This window comes from Oncorhynchus clarkii, chromosome 16 (genome assembly GCF_045791955.1).
Source record: "Oncorhynchus clarkii lewisi isolate Uvic-CL-2024 chromosome 16, UVic_Ocla_1.0, whole genome shotgun sequence".
Taxonomy (NCBI): Eukaryota; Metazoa; Chordata; class Actinopteri; order Salmoniformes; family Salmonidae; genus Oncorhynchus; species Oncorhynchus clarkii.
In genome coordinates, this window is record NC_092162.1 from 4,459,469 (window position 1) to 4,481,968 (window position 22,500).

A 22,500-nucleotide genomic window follows, 5' to 3' on the forward strand; every position below is an offset into this window, starting at 1 on the left:
GATCAACATCAGTACTAGTAGTAGTAGTAGACATGGGATCAACATCAATACTAGTAGTAGTAGACATGGGATCAACATCAATACTAGTAGTAGTAGTGGACATGGGATCAACATCAATACTAGTAGTAGTAGTAGACATGGGATCAACATCAATACTAGTAGTAGTAGTAGACATGGGATCAACATCAATACTAGTAGTAGTAGTAGACATGGGATCAACATCAATACTAGTAGTAGTAGTAGACATGGGATCAACATCAATACTAGTAGTAGTAGTAGACATGGGATCAACATCAATATTAGTAGTAGTGGACATGGGATCAACATCAATACTAGTAGTAGTAGTAGATATGGGATCAACATCAATACTAGTAGTAGTAGACATGGGATCAACATCAATACTAGTAGTAGTAGACATGGGTTCAACATCAATACTAGTAGTAGTAGACATGGGATCAACATCAATACTAGTAGTAGTAGTAGACATGGGATCAACATCAATACTAGTAGTAGTGGACATGGGGTCAACATCAACACTAGTAGTAGTAGTGGACATGGGATCAACATCAATACTAGTAGTATTAGTGGACATGGGATCAACATCAATACTAGTAGTAGTAGACATGGGATCAACATCAATACTAGTAGTAGTAGTAGACATGGGATCAACATCAATACTAGTAGTAGTAGACATGGGATCAACATCAATACTAGTAGTAGTAGTAGTAGACATGGGATCAACATCAATACTAGTAGTAGTAGACATGGGATCAACATCAATACTAGTAGTAGTAGTAGACATGGGATCAACATCAATACTAGTAGTAGTAGTAGACATGGGATCAACATCAATACTAGTAGTAGTAGACATGGGATCAACATCAATACTAGTAGTAGTAGACATGGGATCAACATCAATACTAGTAGTAGTAGTAGACATGGGATCAACATCAATACTAGTAGTAGTAGTAGACATGGGATCAACATCAATACTAGTAGTAGTAGACATGGGATCAACATCAATACTAGTAGTAGTAGTAGACATGGGATCAACATCAATACTAGTAGTAGTAGTAGACATGGGATCAACATCAATACTAGTAGTAGTAGACATGGGATCAACATCAATACTAGTAGTAGTAGTAGACATGGGATCAACATCAATACTAGTAGTAGTAGACATGGGATCAACATCAATACTAGTAGTAGTAGACATGGGATCAACATCAATACTAGTAGTAGTAGACATGGGATCAACATCAATACTAGTAGTAGTAGTAGACAGTAGTAGACATGGGATCAACATCAATACTAGTAGTAGTAGTACTTGTAGTAGTAGACATGGGATCAACATCAATACTAGTAGTAGTAGTAGACATGGGATCAACATCAATACTAGTAGTAGTAGACATGGGATCAACATCAATACTAGTAGTAGTAGACATGGGATCAACATCAATACTAGTAGTAGTAGACATGGGATCAACATCAATACTACTAGTAGTAGTAGTAGTAGACATGGGATCAACATCAATACTAGTAGTAGTAGTAGTAGTGGACATGGGATCAACATCAATACTAGTATTAGTGGACATGGGATCAACATCAATACTAGTAGTAGTAGACATGGGATCAACATCAATACTAGTAGTAGTAGACATGGGATCAACATCAATACTAGTAGTAGTAGACATGGGATCAACATCAATACTAGTAGTAGTAGTAGACATGGGATCAACACATGGGATCAACATCAATACTAGTAGTAGTAGTAGACATGGGATCAACATCAATACTAGTAGTAGTAGACATGGGTAGTAGTAGTAGTAGTAGACATGGGATCAACATCAATACTAGTAGTAGTAGACATGGGATCAACATCAATACTAGTAGTAGTAGTAGACATGGGACTAGTAGTAGTAGTAGACATGGGATCAACATCAATACTAGTAGTAGTAGTAGACATGGGATCAACATCAATACTAGTAGTAGTAGTAGACATGGGATCAACATCAATACTAGTAGTAGTAGTAGTATGGGATCAACACATGGGATCAACATCAATACTATGGGATCAACATCAATACTAGTAGTAGTAGACATGGGATCAACATCAATACTAGTAGTAGTAGACATGGGATCAACATCAATATACTAGTAGTAGTAGTAGACATGGGATCAACATCAATACTAGTAGTAGTAGACATGGGATCAACATCAATACTAGTAGTAGTAGTGGACATGGGATCAACATCAATACTAGTAGTAGTAGTAGACATGGGATCAACATCAATACTAGTAGTAGTAGTGGACATGGGATCAACATCTTTAATACTAGTAGTAGTAGTAGATCAACATCAATACTAGTAGTAGTAGTAGACATGGGATCAACATCAATACTAGTAGTAGTAGTAGTAGACATGGGATCAACATCAATACTAGTAGTAGTAGTAGTAGTAGTAGTAGACATGGGATCAACAGTCAATACTAGTAGTAGTAGTAGACATGGGATCAACATCAATACTAGTAGTAGTAGGAGTAGACATAGGATCAACATCAATACTAGTAGTAGTAGTAGACATGGGATCAACATCAATACTAGTAGTAGTAGACATGGGATCAACATCAATACTAGTAGTAGTAGACATGGGATCAACATCAATACTAGTAGTAGTAGTAGACAATACTAGTAGTAGTAGACATGGGATCAACATCAATACTAGTAGTAGTAGTGGACATGGGATCAACATCAATACTAGTAGTAGTAGACATGGGATCAACATCAATACTAGTAGTAGTAGTAGACATGGGATCAACATCAATACTAGTAGTAGTAGACATGGGATCAACATCAATACTAGTAGTAGTGAGTTAGCCTGGTTAGCCTCATAGAGGTGGTTATCAACATCAATACTAGTATACTAGTAGTAGTAGACATGGGATCAACATCAATACTAGTAGTAGTAGTAGACATGGGATCAACGTCAATACTAGTAGTAGTAGTAGACATGGGATCAACGTCAATACTAGTAGTAGTAGACATGGGATCAACATCAATACTAGTAGTAGTAGACATGGGATCAACATCAATACTAGTAGTAGTAGTAGACATGGGATCAACATCAATATTAGTAGTAGTAGACATGGGATCACCATCAATACTAGTAGTAGTAGTAGACATGGGATCAACATCAATACTAGTAGTAGTAGTAGACATGGGATCAACATCAATACTAGTAGTAGTAGTAGACATGGGATCAACATCAATACTAGTAGTAGTAGTAGACATGGGATCAACATCAATACTAGTAGTAATAGAGGTGAGTTAGCCTGGTTAGCCTCTTGTTGTTACAGAATAATGGTAGAGGTGAGTTAGCCTGGTTAGTCTCTTGTTGTAACAGAATACTGGTAGAGGTGAGTTAGCCTGGTTAGCCTCTTGTTGTAACAAAATAATGGTAGAGGTGAGTTAGCCTGGTTAGCCTCTTGTTGTAACAGAATAATGGTAGAGGTGAGTTAGCCTGGTTAGCCTCTTGTTGTAACAGAATACTGGTAGAGGTGAGTTAGCCTGGTTAGCCTCTTGTTGTAACAGAATAATGGTAGAGGTGAGTTAGCCTGGTTAGCCTCTTGTTGTAACAGAATACTGGTAGAGGTGAGTTAGCCTGGTTAGCCTCTTGTTGTAACAGAATAATGGTAGAGGTGAGTTAGCCTGGTTAGCCTCTTGTTGTAACAGAATACTGGTAGAGGTGAGTTAGCCTGGTTAGCCTCTTGTTGTAACATAATAATGGTAGAGGTGAGTTAGCCTGGCTAGCCATGTTCAATGGCAGCCAGGTCCTCAAATTGATGGCTCCATCACAGTTGTACCCCTCTCCTTTGTTTCAACAGCGCTAGCTAAATACACTGTCCAGCCTTACCGCTGTTCTGCCTTTGTTTCACCCCTCCGTTTAGGTCTTCAATCTCTCCTCTTGTACCTTGTGTTGTGAATGACACCTGAAAAAGAGCTGATAGGGTTTGATGAAGGCTTGATCATTCCCAGTCCCAACCCTTTCCCTAGTTAAAGCCCCAGTCCCAACCCTTTCCCTAGTTACAGCCCCAGTCCCAACCCTTTCCCTAGTTACAACCCCAGTCCCAACCCTTTCCCTAGTTACAGCCCCAGTCCCAACCCTTTCCCTAGTTACAGCCACAGTCCCAACCCTTTCCCTAGTTACAACCCCAGTTCCAACCCTTTCCCTAGTTACAGCCCCAGTCCCAACCCTTTCCCTAGTTACAGCCCCAGTCCCAACCCTTTCCCTAGTTACATCCCCAGTCCCAACCCTTTCCCTAGTTACAACCCCAGTCCCAACCCTTTCCCTAGTTACAGCCCCAGTCCCAACCCTTTCCCTAGTTACAGCCCCAGTCCCAACCCTTTCCCTAGTTACATCCCCAGTCCCAACCCTTTCCCTAGTTACAACCCCAGTCCCAACCCTTTCCCTAGTTACAACCCCAATCCCAACCCTTTCCCTAGTTACAACCCCAGTCCCAACCCTTTCCCTAGATACAACCCCAGTCCCAACCCTTTCCCTAGTTACAATCCCAGTCCCAACCCTTTCCCTAGTTACAACCCCAGTCCCAACCCTTTCCCTAGTTACAGCCCCAGTCCCAACCATTTCCCTAGTTACAACCCCAGTCCCAACTCTGTCCCTAGTTACAACCCCAGTCCCAACCCTTTCCCTAGTTACAGCCACAGTCCCAACCCTTTCCCTAGTTACAGCCACAGTCCCAACCCTTTCCCTAGTTACAACCCCAGTCCCAACCCTTTCTCTAGTTACAACCCCAGTCCCAACCCTTTCCCTAGTTACAACCCCAGTCCCAACCTTTTCCCTAGTTACAACCCCACACCCAACCCTTTCCCTAGTTACAACCCCAATCCCAACCCTTTCCCTAGTTACAACCCCAGTCCCAACCCTTTCCCTAGTTACAGCCACAGTCCCAACCCTTTCCCTAGTTACAACCCCAGTCCCAACCCTTTCCCTAGTTACAACCCCAGCTCCTACCCTTTCCCTAGTTACAACCCCAGTCCCAACCCTTTCCCTAGTTACAACCCCAGTCCCAACCGTTTCCCTAGTTACAGCTCCAGTCCCAACCCTTTCCCTAGTTACAGCCCCAGCATCAGCCTCACAACCACCACCACCCCCTTCCCCAGCCCTAACCCAGCCTCACCCCGGCCTCAGTTTAGCCCAAGCCCGATTGTCCCTATCCCTGACCTTAACAATACCCTAAATCCCCAGCCCCAAACCAGACCAGGTGTAACCCAGCCTAGCCCTAACCCAGGCCAGCCCTAACCCAAGCCAGCCCTAACCCAGGCCAGCCCTATCCCAGGCCAGCCCTAACCCAGGCCAGCCCTAACCCAGGTCAGCTATAACCCAGCCCTAAAGCAGGCCAGCTCTAACCCAGGCCAGCCATAACCTAGCCCTAAAGCAGGCCAGCCCTAACCCAGGCCAGCCCTTTCCCAGGCCAGCCCTAACCCAGGCCAGCCATAACCCAGCCCTAAAGCAGGCCAGCCCTTACCCAGCCCAGCTCTAACCCAGGCCAGCCATAACCCAGCCCTAAAGCAGGCCAGCCCTAACCCAGGCCAGCCCTATCCCAGGCCAGCCCTAACCCAGGCCAGCCCTAACCCAGGCCAGCCATAACCCAGCCCTAAAGCAGGCCAGCCCTAACCCAGCCCAGCTCTAACCCAGGCCAGCAATAACAGAGCAGTCTGTCTCCTGGCACCTGCCTTGCCAGAGTATGGAGGAAGGGAGGGGATGAAAAACCCAGCTGCCTCTGTGCCTGGGCCCTGTGAGGCTTCTAAATGAGAGGGAGGAGATGGAGAGAGGAGGAGAGGCAGGAGGGGAGGGAGAGAGAGAGGAGGAGAGGCAGGAGGGGAGGGAGGGAGAGACTGCTGGCACCATCTGGACATGTCTTCTGTATTCCAGCCCTCATCTTTACACAGAGCCAGGCTGGTGTCTTTACACAGAGCCAGGCTGGTGTCTTTACACAGAGCCAGGCTGGTGTCTTTACACAGAGCCAGGCTGGTGTCTTTACACAGAGCCAGGCTGGTGTCTTTACACAGAGCCAGGCTGGTGTCTTTACACAGAGCCAGGCTGGTGTCTTCTGTATTCCAGCCCTCATCTTTACACAGAGCCAGGCTGGTGTCTTTACACAGAGCCAGGCTGGTGTCTTTACACAGAGCCAGGCTAGTGTCTTCTGTATTCCAGCCCTCATCTTTACACAGAGCCAGGCTGGTGTCTTTACACAGAGCCAGGCTGGTGTCTTTACACAGAGCCAGGCTGGTGTCTTTACACAGAGCCAGGCTGGTGTCTTCTGTATTCCAGCCCTCATCTTTACACAGAGCCAGGCTGGTGTCTTTACACAGAGCCAGGCTGGTGTCTTTACACAGAGCCAGGCTAGTGGTGCCCTCATCTTTTGTCTTTACACAGAGCCAGGCTGGTGTCTTTACACAGAGCCAGGCTAGTGTCTTCTGTATTCCAGCCCTCATCTTTACACAGAGCCAGGCTGGTGTCTTTACACAGAGCCAGGCTGGTGTCTTTACACAGAGCCAGGCTGGTGTCTTCTGTATTCCAGCCCTCATCTTTACACAGAGCCAGGCTGGTGTCTTTACACAGAGCCAGGCTGGTGTCTTTACACAGAGCCAGGCTGGTGTCTTCTGTCCAGCCCTCATCTTTACACAGAGCCAGGCTGGTGTCTTTACACAGAGCCAGGCTGGTGTCTTTACACAGAGCCAGGCTGGTGTCTTTACACAGAGCCAGGCTGGTGTCTTTACACAGAGCCAGGCTGGTGTCTTTACACAGAGCCAGGCTGGTGTCTTCTGTATTCCAGACCTCATCTTTACACAGAGCCAGGCTGGTGTCTTTACACAGAGCCAGGCTGGTGTCTTTACACAGAGCCAGGCTAGTGTCTTCTGTATTCCAGCCCTCATCTTTACACAGAGCCAGGCTGGTGTCTTTACACAGAGCCAGGCTGGTGTCTTTGTACACAGAGCCCTCATCTTTACACAGAGCCAGGCTGGTGTCTTTACACAGAGCCAGGCTGGTGTCTTTACACAGAGCCAGGCTGGTGTCTTTACACAGAGCCAGGCTGGTGGTGCCCTCATCTTTACACAGAGCCAGGCTGGTGTCTTTACACAGAGCCAGGCTGGTGTCTTTACACAGAGCCCTCATCTTTACACAGAGCCAGGCTGGTGTCTTTACACAGAGCCAGGCTGGTGTCTTTACACAGAGCCAGGCTGGTGTCTTCTGTATTCCAGCCCTCATCTTTACACAGAGCCAGGCTGGTGTCTTTACACAGAGCCAGGCTGGTGTCTTTTACACAGAGCCAGGCTAGAGCCAGGCTGGTGTCTTTACACAGAGCCAGGCTGGTGTCTTTACACAGAGCCAGGCTGGTGTCTTTACACAGAGCCAGGCTGGTGTCTTTACACAGAGCCAGGCTGGTGTCTTTACACAGAGCCAGGCTAGTGTCTTTACACAGAGCCAGGCTCATCTTTACACAGAGCCAGGCTGGTGTCTTTACACAGAGCCAGGCTGGTGTCTTTACACAGAGCCCTCATCTTTACACAGAGCCAGGCTGGTGTCTTTACACAGAGCCAGGCTGGTGTCTTTACACAGAGCCAGGCTGGTGTCTTCTGTATTCCAGCCCTCATCTTTACACAGAGCCAGGCTGGTGTCTTTACACAGAGCCAGGCTGGTGTCTTTACACAGAGCCAGGCTGGTGTTTTTACACAGAGCCAGGCTGGTGTCTTTACACAGAGCCAGGCTGGTTTGCTCAGTGTTCAAATGAAAGGAGAGCTGACTTTTGGGGTTAGAAGCTTTCAGAATTCTCTCTCTCTCTCTCTTTCTCTCTCTTTCTCTTCTCCCTCTTGTCTTTCCATCTCTTGCCCTTATCTCTCACACAGACATAGTACAATAGTCAGTCAGTCCCTGTGTGCTTGTGTTATATTATACTGATGTGATTGACCCCTGACCCCTGTTTACTGTCACTGAGTCTCACACTGATGTTACTGACCCCTGACCCCTGTTTACTGTCACTGAGTCTCACACTGATGTTACTGACCCCTGACCCCTGTTTACTGTCACTGAGTCTCACACTGATGTTTATTTTAAATAGCCTTTATTTAACTGGGCAAGTCAGTTAAGAACAAATTCTTATTTACAATGATGGCCTAGGGAAGCAGGGAGGGAGGGAAGGAGGTAGGGAGGGAAGGAAGGAGGTAGGGAGGGAGGGAGGTGGGGAAGTAGGTAAGGAGGGAGGGAAGCAGGGAATCAGTGAGGTAGAGAGGGAGGTAATCGGGAAGGAAGGAATCAGTGAGGTAGATAGAGAGGTTAGGGAGGTGGGGGGAAGGAGGGAGAGAGGTAGGGGGAAGGAGGGAGGGAGGTAGGGAGGTAGAGGGAAGGAGGGAATCAGTGAGGTAGATAGAGAGGTAGGGGGGTAGGGGGAAGGAGGGAGGGAGGGAGGGGGAAGGAGGGAGGTAGGGAGGGAGGTAGAGGGAAGGAGGGAATCAGTGAGGTAGATAGAGAGGTAGTGGGAAGGAGGGAGGGAGGGAGGTAGGTAGGTAGAGGGAAGGAGGGAGGGAAGTAGGGAGGTAGAGGGAAGGAGGGAATCAGTGAGGTAGGTAGGGAGGTAGGGGGAAGGAGGGAGGGAGGTAGGTAGGTAGAGGGAAGGAGGGAGGGAGGTAGGTAGGTAGGTAGGTAGAGGGAAGGAGGGAGGGAGGGAGGTAGGTAGGTAGAGGGAAGGAGGGAGGTAGGGAGGTAGAGGGAAGGAGGGAATATTTGAGGTAAATAGAGAGGTAGGGAGGTAGGGAGGTAGAGGGAAGGAGGTAAATAGAGAGGTAGGGGAGGTAGGGGGAAGGAGGGAGGGAGGTAGGTAGGTAGAGGGAAGGAGGGAGGGAGGTAGGGGGAAGGAGGGAGGGAGGTAGGTATCTGGAGGAAGGGATTACGTCCATCTGAGGGATCTGTAGGGCCAGACTGAACCCTAGTGGACAAGGACAGAAGTGACACTGATTTGGCTGGTTTGGTACTGGAGCAGTAGTTTTCAAAACATTCCTGGTGGACCCCCCCCCCCTTCCCAGATGTTTCACAATGTTGTTGTAGTCCTGAACTGGCTCACCCGATTCACCTAGTAAATGGCTTGATGATTAGTTGACAGGTGGAATCAGGTGCTGGTTCTGGAATAGATCACATTCCTGGATCAACTGGAGGTCTCAGAGGAGAGGTTTGAGATCCCACCTGTACTAATGCACTTTGTGGGACGTTCTGCACTGGTCAGCTGGTGGTCCATTACATTTCAATGTGTTTATTGTTGATTTTCTTCCATCTGTCCTTTCTCTCTCACACCTCTGTGGGAGGTCTAGCTGTGGAGGGCTGTTTTACTGCCCAAATCACACCCTATTCCCTATGTGCTGCGGAGGAGAAGGATGAGTGGAGAGGGATGAGATGAGGAAAGGAGAGTGATGAGGGAGGAGAGAGGGATCAGATAGAGGAGAGGAGAGAGGGATCAGAGAGAGGAGAGGAGAGAGGGATCAGAGAGAGGAGAGGAGTGGAGAAAGGGATCAGAGAGAGGAGAGGAGAGGAGAGGAGAGGAGAGGAGAGGAGAGATCAGAAAGAGGAGAGGAGAGGAGATTAGAGGAGAGGAGAACACCGTGCCATTGGGGATGCATCCTATCTGTGCTAATATCACTCCTCACAGAAGTGGATTTTAAACAGTCAGGACTAATGTGTACTCATCCCCCTGTCCTCTCATCCCTCTCCTCCTCTCATCCCTCTCTACTCTCATCCCTCTCCTCCTCTCATCCCTCTCTACTCTTATCCCTCTCTCCTCTTATCCCTCTCTCCTCTCCTCGTATCCCTCTCTCCTCCTCTCCTCCCCCGCATCCTTCTATCATCTCCTCTCTCCTTCTCTCATCCCTCTCATCCCTCTCAACTCTCATCCCTCTCTCCTCAACTCTCATCCCTCTCTCCTCTCTTCTCCTCTCCTCTCATCTCTCCTGTCCTCTCACCCCTCTCTCCTCTCCTCTCATCCCTCTCTGCGCTTCATCCCATTTCATCTCTCTCCTCTTTCCTCCTCTCCTCCCCCTCATCCTTCTATCCTCTCCTCTCTCCTCCTTCCAGCCTTGTTGTCGTCTTGGTGTGAGGAGCTGGGTCGTCTCCTCCTCCTCCGTCATCAGAAGAACAGACAGAACGAACCACCCCAGGGGAAGGTTCCTATGCAGCTCACCATGCACTCCATGAAGCCCACCCTGTCACACAGGTCAGTACACACACACTCTCAGACACACACACACACACACACACACACACACACACACACACACACACACACACACACACACACACACACACACGTAGACACACACACACACACAGGTAGACACACACACGTAGACACACACACACACAGGTAGACACACACACGTAGACACACACACACACAGGTAGACACACACACGTAGACACACACACACACAGGTAGACACACACGTAGACACACACACACACATATAGACACACCAGGGGAAGGTTCCTATGCAGCTCACCATGCACTCCATGAAGCCCACCCTGTCACACAGGTCAGTACACACACACTCTCATACACACACACACACACACACACACACACACACACACACACACACACACACACACACACACACATACACACACACACACACTCTCACAAACACACACACACGGAGACATACACCCACACAGGTAGAGACACACACACACACACACACACACACAGGTAGACACCCACACACACAGGTAGACACACACACACATACACACAGGTAGACACCCACACACACAGGTAGACACCCACAATCACACACATGTAGACACACACACACACACACACACACACACACACACACACACACACACACAGGTAGACACCCACACACACACACACTCTCACAGACACACAAACACACACACACACACGTAGACACACCAGGGGAAGGTTCCTATGCAGCTCACCATGCACTCCATGAAGCCCACCCTGTCACACAGGTCAGTACACACACACTCTCAGACACTCACACACACACACACACACACACACACACACACACACACACACACACACACACACACACACACACACACACAGAGACACACACACACTCTCAGACACAGACACACACACACACAAACACATTTGTAGACAGGATTACCAACACAGACTGACCAGCTCAGATAGACAGAAGCCTTTCTATATGGCAGACCAATCCGAACCCCTCTCTCGGCATGTCCAGCCCACTCATTATCTCAGCCAATCATGGCTAGTGGGAAGGTTGCTCACTTCTTCTGTGGCTTAACCAACTAGGCTCGTAATTTAACAATTTTATTCGTATTTAAAGATACAAGTTTGTTTTTTAAGGCACATGAAAGTTCACATGTTGCAGAAGTATTTCTGTCAAAAAATCACATTTTGATTTTTTTTAAATGCTTACGTTCCTGTGAAGTAGTGACTTGAGACATACGCCTAATTTCCTGAATTGGAAATTTTGCCAGGAAATGCAGCTCTGTCTCAGGTTCTGCTGTTGTGCAGTGGTTACACAGCCTCTCCTCTACAGGGAGCCAGGTTCTGCTGTTGTACAGTGGTTACACAGCCTCTCCTCTACAGGGAGCCAGGTTCTGCTGTTGTGCAGTGGTTACACAGCCTCTCCTCTACAGGGAGCCAGGTGCTGCTGTGGTGCAGTGGTTACACAGCCTCTCCTCTACAGGGAGCCAGGTTCTGCTGTGGTGCAGTGGTTACACAGCCTTTCCTCTACAGGGAGCCAGGTGCTGCTGTTGTACAGTGGTTACACAGCCTCTCCTCTACAGGGAGCCAGGTGCTGCTGTGGTGCAGTGGTTACACAGCCTCTCCTCTACAGGGAGCCAGGTTCTGCTGTTGTACAGTGGTTGCACAGCCTTTCCTCTACAGGGAGCCAGGTTCTGCTGTGGTGCAGTGGTTGCACAGCCTTTCCTCTACAGGGAGCCAGGTTCTGCTGTGGTGCAGTGGTTGCACAGCCTTTCCTCTACAGGGAGCCAGGTTCTGCTGTGGTGCAGTGGTTGCACAGCCTTTCCTCTACAGGGAGCCAGGTGCTGCTGTGGTGCAGTGGTTGCACAGCCTCTCCTCTACAGGGAGCCAGGTTCTGCTGTGGTGCAGTGGTTGCACAGCCTTTCCTCTACAGGGAGCCAGGTTCTGCTGTGGTGCAGTGGTTGCACAGCCTCTCCTCTACAGGGAGCCAGGTTCTGCTGTTGTGCAGTGGTTGCACAGCCTCTCCTCTACAGGGAGCCAGGTTCTGCTGTGGTGCAGTGGTTGCACAGCCTTTCCTCTACAGGGAGCCAGGTTCTGCTGTGGTGCAGTGGTTGCACAGCCTTTCCTCTACAGGGAGCCAGGTTCTGCTGTGGTGCAGTGGTTGCACAGCCTCTCCTCTACAGGGAGCCAGGTTCTGCTGTGGTGCAGTGGTTGTACAGCCTTTCCTCTACAGGGAGACAGGTTCTGCTGTGGTGCAGTGGTTGCACAGCCTCTCCTCTACAGGGAGCCAGGTTCTGCTGTGGTGCAGTGGTTGCACGGCCTCTCCTCTACAGGGAGCCAGGTTTTCCTGTGTCTACCCTTCTCAATGGCAAGGCTGTGCTCACTGAGCCTGTACTTTGTCAAGGTTTTGATCAGTAACCATGGTCAGATAGTAGGATTTAAGGCCAGATAGCCCTGCATTTTGCTTTGTGTTTGTGTTTCCCAATAAGCAATATAGTTTTGTTTAGACTGTGTTGTAATTTGGTTTATTCTGATTGATTGGATGTTCTGGTCCTGAGGCTTCAGTGTGTTAGGAGAACAGGTTAGTGAACTCAGGACCAGGACCAGCTCTTTCTTTCTCTCTCCCTCTTTCTTTCCCTCTCTTTCTTTCTCTCTCCCTCTCTCTCTCTCTCTCTCTCCCTCTTTCTCTCTCCCTCTTTCTCTCTCCCTCTTTTTCTCTCTCTCTCCCTCTTTCTGTCTCTCTCTGTCTCTCTCTGTCTCTCTCTCCCTCTCTCTCTCTCCCTCTTTCTCTCCCTCTCTCTCCCTCTTTCTCTCTCTCTATCTCCCTATTTCTCTCTCTCTTATCTCTCTCTCTTTCTCTCTCCCTCTTTCTTTCTCTCTCCCTCTTTCTTTCTTTCTCTCTCTCTCTCTCTCTCTCTGTCTCTCTCTCTCTCTGTCTCTCTCTCTCTCTCTCTCTCTCTCCCTCTCTCCCTCTCTTTCCCTCTCTTTCTCTCTCTCTCTCTCTCTCTCTCGCCCTCTCTCTGTCTCTGTATCTGTATCTTGTTCTGTGTCTCTCTGGAGGATTTTGCAGGGTGTTCTATGTACAGTGGATGAGGATTGGGGCTTGTGTCAAACTAAAGTTTGTGCTTTTAATGATGTAGCTATTGGTACAAAAAATGTTTTAATATATAAATACAAATCTGTTTTATCTCTCTGTGTTGTGTGTGTGTGTCTGCAGTGATGGGTCTTTTCCCTACGACTCAGTACCATGGCAACAGAACACCAACCAGCCGCCGGGTTCTCTCTCCGTGGTAACGACCGTCTGGGGTGTGGCCAACACCTCGCAGAGTCAGGTGAGATTACCCAGTATGCTCTGGGGTGTCGCCAAAAACTTGCAGAGTCAGGTGAGATTACCCAGCATGCTCTGGGGTGTCACCAACACCTTGTAGAGTCAGGTGAGATTACCCAGCATGCTCTGGGGTGTCACCAAAACCTTGCAGTGACAGGTGAGATTACCCAGCATGCTCTGGAACATCTCCAATAGAGGAGTAACTCTACGTTGTTTTAACCAGTGTTGATCCCTATCTAAATCTAGAATAGTAGTAGTAGTAGTGACTACAGTAGTAGTAGTAGTAGTAGTAGTAGTAGTAGTAGTAGTAGTAGTGACTGTAGTAGTAGTAGTAGTAGTAGTAGTAGTAGTGACTACATCAGTAGTAGTAGTAGTGACTACATCAGTAGTGGTAGTAGTGACTACATCAGTAGTGGTAGTAGTAGTTACTACAGTAGTAGTAGTAGTAGTAATAGTGACTACTGTAGTAGTAATAGTGACTACAGTAGTGTTAGTGTTCGTAGGAGTGACTACAGTAGTATTAGTAGTAGTAGTGACTACAGTAGTAGTAGCAGTAGTAGTAGTGGTAGTAGTAGTGACTACAGTAGTATTAGTAGTAGTAGTAGTAGTAGTGACTACTGTAGTAGTAATAGTGACTACAGTAGTGTTAGTATTCGTAGGAGTGACTACAGGAGTATTAGTAGTAGTAGTGACTACAGTAGTAGTAGTAGTAGTGACTACAGTTGTAGTAGTAGTAGTAGTGACTACAGTAGTATTTGTAGTAGTAGTAGTAGTAGTGACTACAGTAGTAATCGTAGTAGTAGTAGTAGTAGTGACTACAGTAGTAGTAGTAGTGACTACAGTAGTAGTAGTTGTAGTAGTAGTAGTAGTGACTACAGTAGTAGTAGTAGTAGTAGTAGTAGTAGTAGTGACTACTGTAGTAGTAATAGTGACTACAGTAGTAGTAGTAGTAGTAGTAGTAGTAGTAGTAGTGACTACAGTAGTAGTAGTAGTAGTAGTAGTAGTGACTACAGTAGTAGTAGTAGTAGTAGTAGTAGTGACTACAGTAGTAGTAGTAGTAGTAGTAGTAGTAGTAGTAGTAGTGATTACAGTAGTATTAGTAGTAGTAGTAGTAGTAGTAGTAGTAGTAGTGACTACTGTAGTATTAGTATTTGTAGTAGTGACTACAGTAGTAGTAGTAGTAGTGACTACAGTAGTATTAGTAGTAGTTGAAATAGTAGTAGTGACTACAGTAGTATTTGTAGTAGTAGTAGTAGTGACTACAGTAGTAGTAGTAGTAGTAGTAGTGACTACAGTAGTGGTAGTAGTAGTAGTGACTACAGTAGTAGTAGTAGTAGTAGTAGTAGTGACTACTGTAGTGTTAATATTCGTAGTAGTGACTACTGTAGTGTTAGTATTCGTAGTAGTGACTACAGTAGTAGTAGTAGTAGTAGTGACTACAGTAGTAGTAGTAGTAGTAGTAGTAGTGACTACTGTAGTGTTAATATTCGTAGTAGTGACTACTGTAGTATTAGTAGTAGTAGTGACTACAGTAGTAGTAGTAGTAGTGACTACAGTACTATTAGTAGTAGTAGTAGTGACTACAGTAGTATTAGTAGTAGTAGTGACTTGTAACGGTTCTCTTGTGGTGAAGGAGAGGCGGACCAAAACGCAGCGTGGTGGTTATTCATGTTTCTTTAATTAAGACGCCAGACATGAATAAACTAACGAAAACAATAAACGTGAGAACTCAAAACAGCCCTATCTGGTGCAAAACACAAAGACAGGAACAATCACCCACAAACACACAGTGAAACCCAGGCTACCTAAATATGATTCTCAATCAGAGACAACTACTGACACCTGCCTCTGATTGAGAACCATACTAGGCCGAAACATAGCAATACCCAAAACCTAGAAAAACAAACATAGACTGCCCACCCAACTCACGCCCTGACCATACTAAATAAATACAAAACACAGGAAATAAAGATCAGAACGTGACATGACTACAGTAGTAGTAGTAGTAGTGACTGCATTAGTTGTAGTAGTGACTACAGTAGTATTAGTAGTAGTAGTGACTACAGTAGTATTAGTAGTAGTAGTAGTGCCTACAGTAGTAGTAGTAGTAGTTACTACAGTAGTATTAGTAGTAGTGACTACAGTAGTATTAGTAGTAGTAGTAGTGCCTACAGTAGTAGTAGTAGTAGTTACTACAGTAGTATTAGTAGTAGTGACTACAGTAGTATTAGTAGTAGTAGTGACTACGGTAGTAATAGTAGTAGTAGTGACTACAGTAGTATTAGTAGTAGTAGTAGTGACTACAGTAGTAGTAGTAGTAGTTACTACAGTAGTATTAGTAGTAGTGACTACAGTAGTATTAGTAGTGGTTGTGACTACAGTAGTAATAGTAGTAGTAGTGACTACAGTAGTAATAGTAGTAGTAGTGACTACAGTAGTATTAGTAGTAGTAGTAGTAGTGACTACAGTAGTATTAGTAGTAGTAATAGTAGTAGTAGTAGTAGTAGTGACTACAGTAGTATTAGTAGTAGTAGTAGTAGTAGTGACTACAGTAGTAATAGTAGTAGTAGTAGTAGGAGTAGTGACTACTGTAGTAGTAATAGTGACTACAGTAGTATTATTATTAGTGACTACAGTAGTAGTAGTAGTGACTACAGTAGTATTATTATTAGTGACTACAGGAGTATTAGTAGTAGTAGTGACTACAGTAGTAGTAGTAGTAGTAGTGACTACAGTAGTATTAGTAGTAGTAGTAGTAGTAGTAGTAGTGACTACAGTAGTAATAGTAGTAGTAGTAGTAGTAGAAGTAGTGACTACAGTAGTAGTAGTAGTAGTAGTAGAAGTAGTGACTACAGTAGTAGTAGTAGTAGTAGTAGAAGTAGTGACTACAGTAGTAGTAGTAGTAGTAGTAGTAGTAGTAGTAGTAGTGACTACAGTAGTAATAGTAGTAGTAGTAGTAGTAGTAGTAGTAGAAGTAGTGACTACAGTAGTAGTAGTAGTAGTAGTAGTAGTGACTACAGTAGTAGTAGTAGAAGTAATAGTGACAGACATCATGACACCCAGGTCTCAGTCACTCCCTGACAGACATCATGACACCCAGATCTCAGTCACTCCCTGACAGACATCATGACACCCAGGTCTCAGTCACTCCCTGACAGACATCATGACACCCAGGTCTCAGTCACTACCTGACAGACATCATGACACCCAGGTCTCAGTCACTCCCTGACAGACATCATGACACCCAGGTCTCAGTCACTACCTGACAGACATCATGACAGACTGAAATTAAACCAAACACATCTGTTTCTGTCTACCCACCAGGTGTTGGCAAACCACATGGCTAACAGTGGTAACCCCATGATCCCTGGCGGTAACCCCATGGGTCATAGTAGTAGTAGTGACTACAGTAGTAATAGTAGTAGTAGTGACTACAGTAGTATTAGTAGTAGTAGTAGTGACTACAGTAGTATTATTATTAGTGACTACAGTAGTATTAGTAGTAGTAGTGACTACAGTAGTATTAGTAGTAGTAGTAGTAGTAGTAGTAGTAGTAGTAGTAGTGACTACAGTAGTAATAGTAGTAGTAGTAGTAGTAGTAGTAGTAGTAGTAGTGACTACAGTAGTAATAGTAGTAGTAGTAGTAGTGACTACAGTAGTAGTAGTAGAAGTAATAGTGACAGACATCATGACACCCAGGTCTCAGTCACTCCCTGACAGACATCATGACACCCAGATCTCAGTCACTCCCTGACAGACATCATGACACCCAGGTCTCAGTCACTCCCTGACAGACATCATGACACCCAGGTCTCAGTCACTCCCTGACAGACATCATGACACCCAGGTCTCAGTCACTACCTGACAGACATCATGACACCCAGGTCTCAGTCACTCCCTGACAGACATCATGACACCCAGGTCTCAGTCACTACCTGACAGACATCATGACAGACTGAAATTAAACCAAACCAAATCTGTTTCTGTCTACCCACCAGGTGTTGGCAAACCACATGGCTAACAGTGGTAACCCCATGATCCCTGGCGGTAACCCCATGGGTCAGGGGGGTATGTCTGGGAACAACCAAGGGATGAACTCACCCCAGTACCCAGGCCAGCAGCAGCAGTTCCCCAACAAGGGCCAGCAGAACCAGGCTTATATGCAGCAGGACCTGTACGGACGCCAGGGCTACCCCGGGGGAGGAGGAGGCTTCGTGGGGAAGTGAGTGTGGGCCGCCGGGGAGGAGGAGGAGGAGGCTTCGGGGGAAGTGAGTGTGGGCCCCGGGGGAGGAGGAGGCTTCGGGGGGAAGTGAGTGTGGGCCCCGGGGGAGGAGGAGGCTTCGTGGGGAAGTGAGTGTGGGCCCCGGGGGAGGAGGAGGCTTCGGGGGGAAGTGAGTGTGGGCCCCGGGAGAGGAGGAGGCTTTCGGGGGGAAGTGAGTGTGGGCCGCGGGGGAGGAGGAGGAGGCTTTCGGGGGGAAGTGAGTGTGGGCCGCGGGGGAGGAGGAGGCTTCGGGGTAGAGGGTGTGGGCCGCGGGGGAGGAGGAGGCTTCGGGGGGAGATGTGAGTGTGGGCCCCGGGAGAGGAGGAGGCTTCGGGGGGGAAGTGAGTGTGGGCCACGGGGGAGGAGGAGGCTTCGGAGGGAAGTGAGTGTTGGCCCCGGGGGAGGAGGAGGCTTCGGGGGGAAGTGAGTGTGGGCCACGGGGGAGGAGGAGGCTTCGGGGGGAAGTGAGTGTGGGCCCCGGGGGAGGAGGAGGCTTCGGGGGGAAGTGAGTGTGGGCCGCGGGGGAGGAGGAGGCTTCGGGGGGAAGAGAGTGTGGGCCGCGGAGGAGGAGGAGGCTTCGGGGTAGAGGGTGTGGGCCTCGGGGGAGGAGGAGGCTTCGGGGGGAGATGTGAGTGTGGGCCCCGGGAGAGGAGGAGGCTTCGGGGGGAAGTGAGTGTGGGGAGCGGGGGAGGAGGAGGCTTCGGGGAGAAGTGAGTGTGGGCCCCGGGGGAGGAGGAGGCTTCGGGGGGAAGTGAGTGTGGGGAGCGAGTTGAGGAGGAGGCTTCGGGGAGAAGTGAGTGTGGGCCTCGGGGGAGGAGGAGGCTTCGGGGGGAAGTGAGTGTGGGGAGCAGGGGAGGAGGAGGCTTCGGGGAGAAGTGAGTGTGGGCCGCGGGGGAGGAGGAGGCTTCGGGGAGAGTACTAAATGGTACCATTTTCTATATATATATATAGAGTCAGCCTGGTAGACAGGTAGAGTAGAGAGTCAGCCTGGTAGACAGGTAGAGTGGAGAGTTAGCCTGGTAGAGTTGTAGAGTGGAGAGTCGGCCTGGTAGACAGGTAGAGTGGAGAGTCGGCCTGGTAGACAGGTAGAGTGGAGAGTCGGCCTGGTAGAGTGGGGAGTCGGCCTGGTAGAGTGGGGAGTCTGCCTGGTAGACAGGTAGAGTGGGGAGTCAGCCTGGTAGAGAGTGGAGAGTCAGCCTGGTAGACCGGTAGAGTGGAGAGTCAGCCTGGTAGAATGGTAGAGTGGAGAGTCAGCCTGGTAGACCGGTAGAGTGGAGAGTCAGCCTGGTAGACAGGTAGAGTTGAGAGTCAGCCTGGTAGAGTGGTAGAGTGGAGAGTCAGCCTGGTAGACAGGTAGAGTGGAGAGTCAGCCTGGTAGAGTGGTAGAGTGGAGAGTCAGCCTGGTAGACAGGTAGAGTGGAGAGTCAGCCTGGTAGAAGGTAGAGTGGAGAGTCAGCCTGGTAGAGTGGTAGAGTGGAGAGTCAGCCTGGTAGAGTGGTAGAGTGGAGAGTTAACCTGGTAGACTGGTAGAGTGGAGAGTCAGCCTGGTAGAGTGGTAGAGTGGAGAGTTAACCTGGTAGACAGGTAGAGTAGAGAGTCAGCCTGGTAGACAGGTAGAGTGGAGAGTCAGCCTGGTAGAGTGGTAGAGTGGAGAGTTAACCTGGTAGACAGGTAGAGTAGAGAGTCAGCCTGGTAGACAGGTAGAGTAGAGAGTCATTCTGGTAGACAGGTAGAGTGGAGCGTCAGCCTGGTAGCGTGGTATCGTGGAGAGTTAACCTGGTAGACCGGTAGAGTGGAGAGTCAGCCTGGTAGACAGGTAGAGTAGAGAGTTAACCTGGTAGACAGGTAGAGTAGAGAGTCAGCCTGGTAGACAGGTAGAGTGGAGAGTCAGCCTGGTAGACAGGTAGAGTAGAGAGTAGAGAGTCAGCCTGGTAGACAGGTAGAGTAGAGAGTCAGCCTGGTAGACAGGTAGAGTGGAGAGTCAGCCTGGTAGCGTGGTATCGTGGAGAGTTAACCTGGTAGACCGGTAGAGTGGAGAGTCAGCCTGGTAGACAGGTAGAGTGGAGAGTTAACCTGGTAGACAGGTAGAGTAGAGAGTCAGCCTGGTAGACAGGTAGAGTGGAGAGTCATTCTGGTAGACAGGTAGAGTGGAGAGTTAACCTGGTAGACAGGTAGAGTAGAGAGTCAGCCTGGTAGACAGGTAGAGTAGAGAGTCAGCCTGGTAGACAGGTAGAGTGGAGAGTTAACCTGGTAGACAGGTAGAGTGGAGAGTTAACCTGGTAGACAGGTAGAGTGGAGAGTCAGCCTGGTAGACAGGTAGAGTGGAGAGTTAACCTGGTAGACAGGTAGAGTGGAGAGTTAACCTGGTAGACAGGTAGAGTGGAGAGTTAACCTGGTAGACAGGTAGAGTGGAGAGTTAACCTGGTAGACAGGTAGAGTGGAGAGTTAACCTGGTAGACAGGTAGAGGGTCTGTGAAATATTGAATAGAACAAGCATGTTGAAACCCAGTGAGTGTATGGGGGGGTTATGTTCTGCCTGGTTGGTACACAGGCATGTTGAAACCCAGTGAGTGTATGGGGGGGTTATGTTCTGCCTGGTTGGTACACAGGCATGTTGAAACCCAGTGAGTGTATGGGGGGGTTATGTTCTGCCTGGTTGGTACACAGGCATGTTGAAACCCAGTGAGTGTATGGGGGGGTTATGTTCTGCCTGGTTGGTACACAGGCATGTTGAAACCCAGTGAGTGTAGAGTGGGGATGTTCTGCCTGGTTGGTACACAGGCATGTTGAAACCCAGTGAGTGTATGGGGGGAGTTATGTTCTGCCTGGTTGGTACACAGGCATGTTGAAACCCAGTGAGTGTATGGGGGGGTTATGTTCTGCCTGGTTGGTACACAGGCATGTTGAAACCCAGTGAGTGTATGGGGGGGTTATGTTCTGCCTGGTTGGTACACAGGCATGTTGAAACCCAGTGAGTGTATGGGGGGGTTATGTTCTGCCTGGTTGGTACACAGGCATGTTGAAACCCAGTGAGTGTATGGGGGGGGTTTATGTGCTTTCTGGTTGGTGTGGAGAGAGGACAGTCAGTCCACGTTGTCACCCATTTCAATCTCAAATTTGTTGGGTTTCAAAATCACTTAAAACTGAAGGTTAAGTTTGAAGTTACCTCTCAGCTGTATACTGAAACACGTGTAGCGGGGGAGCCCCATAGAACAAATGTATGTATGCAGAACCATGTATCGTGTTATGCAGCATGGCTAACACAATCACTTTGCACTCACCTCCCCTCTATTTACTCAGTTATTGACATCATGACAGACGCTACCTTCTGTTTCCCCGTCTACTAGTTACCCTGGAGGTCCTATCTCTGGTCCTGGTGGCGTGGGCATGCCCCCCCACTCTCGTCCCCCTAGCGACTTCACCCAACCTGCTGCTGCCGCCGCCGCCGCAGCCGTCGCCGCGGCAGCCGCCACTGCTACCGCCACTGCCACGGCAACTGTTTCCGCCATGCAGCAGGACGCTCAAAACAAGGACATGAACCAGTATGGACCGGTATGCTTTAACGTCCATACATACACCTCCAGCTTCACATTAATCCCACTTTCAGCTGTCTATTGTATTGGTCCCTGTCCTTCGTTTCCAGATGACTTCGTCGTTCCAGATGGGGCCCAGCCAGGCTTACCAGAACCAATTCATGAACCAGGGGCCAGGGGGTCCCAGGGGCCCTCCATCTCTCCCAGGGAACATGGGCCCCGGTCCGGGCATGAACCCTTCCAACATGGTCTCCTCCCACATGGGAATGAACCATCCCCGGCCCTTTGGAGGCCACGTTGCCCAGAGAATACCCCAGCAGGGATACCCAGGATCCAGGCCTCAGGGTATGGGCATGCAGGGTGTGAAGAGACTCTACCCTGGAGAGGTGAGTGAATCTGGGGGGGGGGGGGGGGGGGGGTGGACGACTACCATGACTCCTCTACAGCTCAGTTGGTTGAGCATGGTGCTTGAAATGCCAGGATTGTGAGTTCAATTCCCGGGACCACCTACATGTAAAACATTTATACACATGTGACCGTAACTCACTTTGGATAATAGTGTCTGCTAAATGACAGATATTATTTTTATATTATGACGAGCACTATGGCTCCCTGTATATATTGATATACTTATCTGTGTTTATTGGGCTAGCCTCGATTGATGTTAAACTAAGGCAAAGTTAGCTCATTTCCATTATAAACTGGGTGGTTCGAGTCCTGGATCCTGATTGGCTGAAAAGCCGTGGTATATCAGACCGTATACCATGGGTATGACGAAACAATTATTTTTACTGGTCTAATTACGTTGGTAACCAGTTTATAATAGCAATAAGGCACTTTGGGTGTTTGTGATATATGGACCAATATACCACAGCTAAGGGCTGTGTTGCTTGGGCATAAGAACAGCCTTTAGCTGTGGTATATTGGCCATATACCACACCCCCTCGGGCCTTATTGGTTAAATGAAACATGATCTACTATGATTCAGTTCCTATTGGATGGTAACTTTCTATTGGATGGTAACTTCCTATTGGATGGTAACTTCCTATTGGATGGTAACTTCCTATTGGATGGTAACTTTCTATTGGATGGGGATGGTAACT

The 22,500-nt window shown here is 48.0% G+C and overlaps 1 protein-coding gene across 1 annotated transcript in view; it reads left to right on the forward strand.

Moving 5' to 3' along the window:
* The window catches only part of LOC139367876 (zinc finger MIZ domain-containing protein 1-like), a 272,212-nt gene that overhangs the window by 221,247 nt on the left and 28,465 nt on the right, over positions 1-22,500 (forward strand). Inside the window, exons 5-9 of the mRNA XM_071106227.1 lie at positions 10,140-10,278; positions 13,493-13,607; positions 17,602-17,825; positions 21,212-21,416; positions 21,508-21,783. Coding sequence (XP_070962328.1) covers positions 10,140-10,278; positions 13,493-13,607; positions 17,602-17,825; positions 21,212-21,416; positions 21,508-21,783 — 959 coding nt within the window. The remainder of the gene's footprint in view (positions 1-10,139; positions 10,279-13,492; positions 13,608-17,601; positions 17,826-21,211; positions 21,417-21,507; positions 21,784-22,500) is intronic.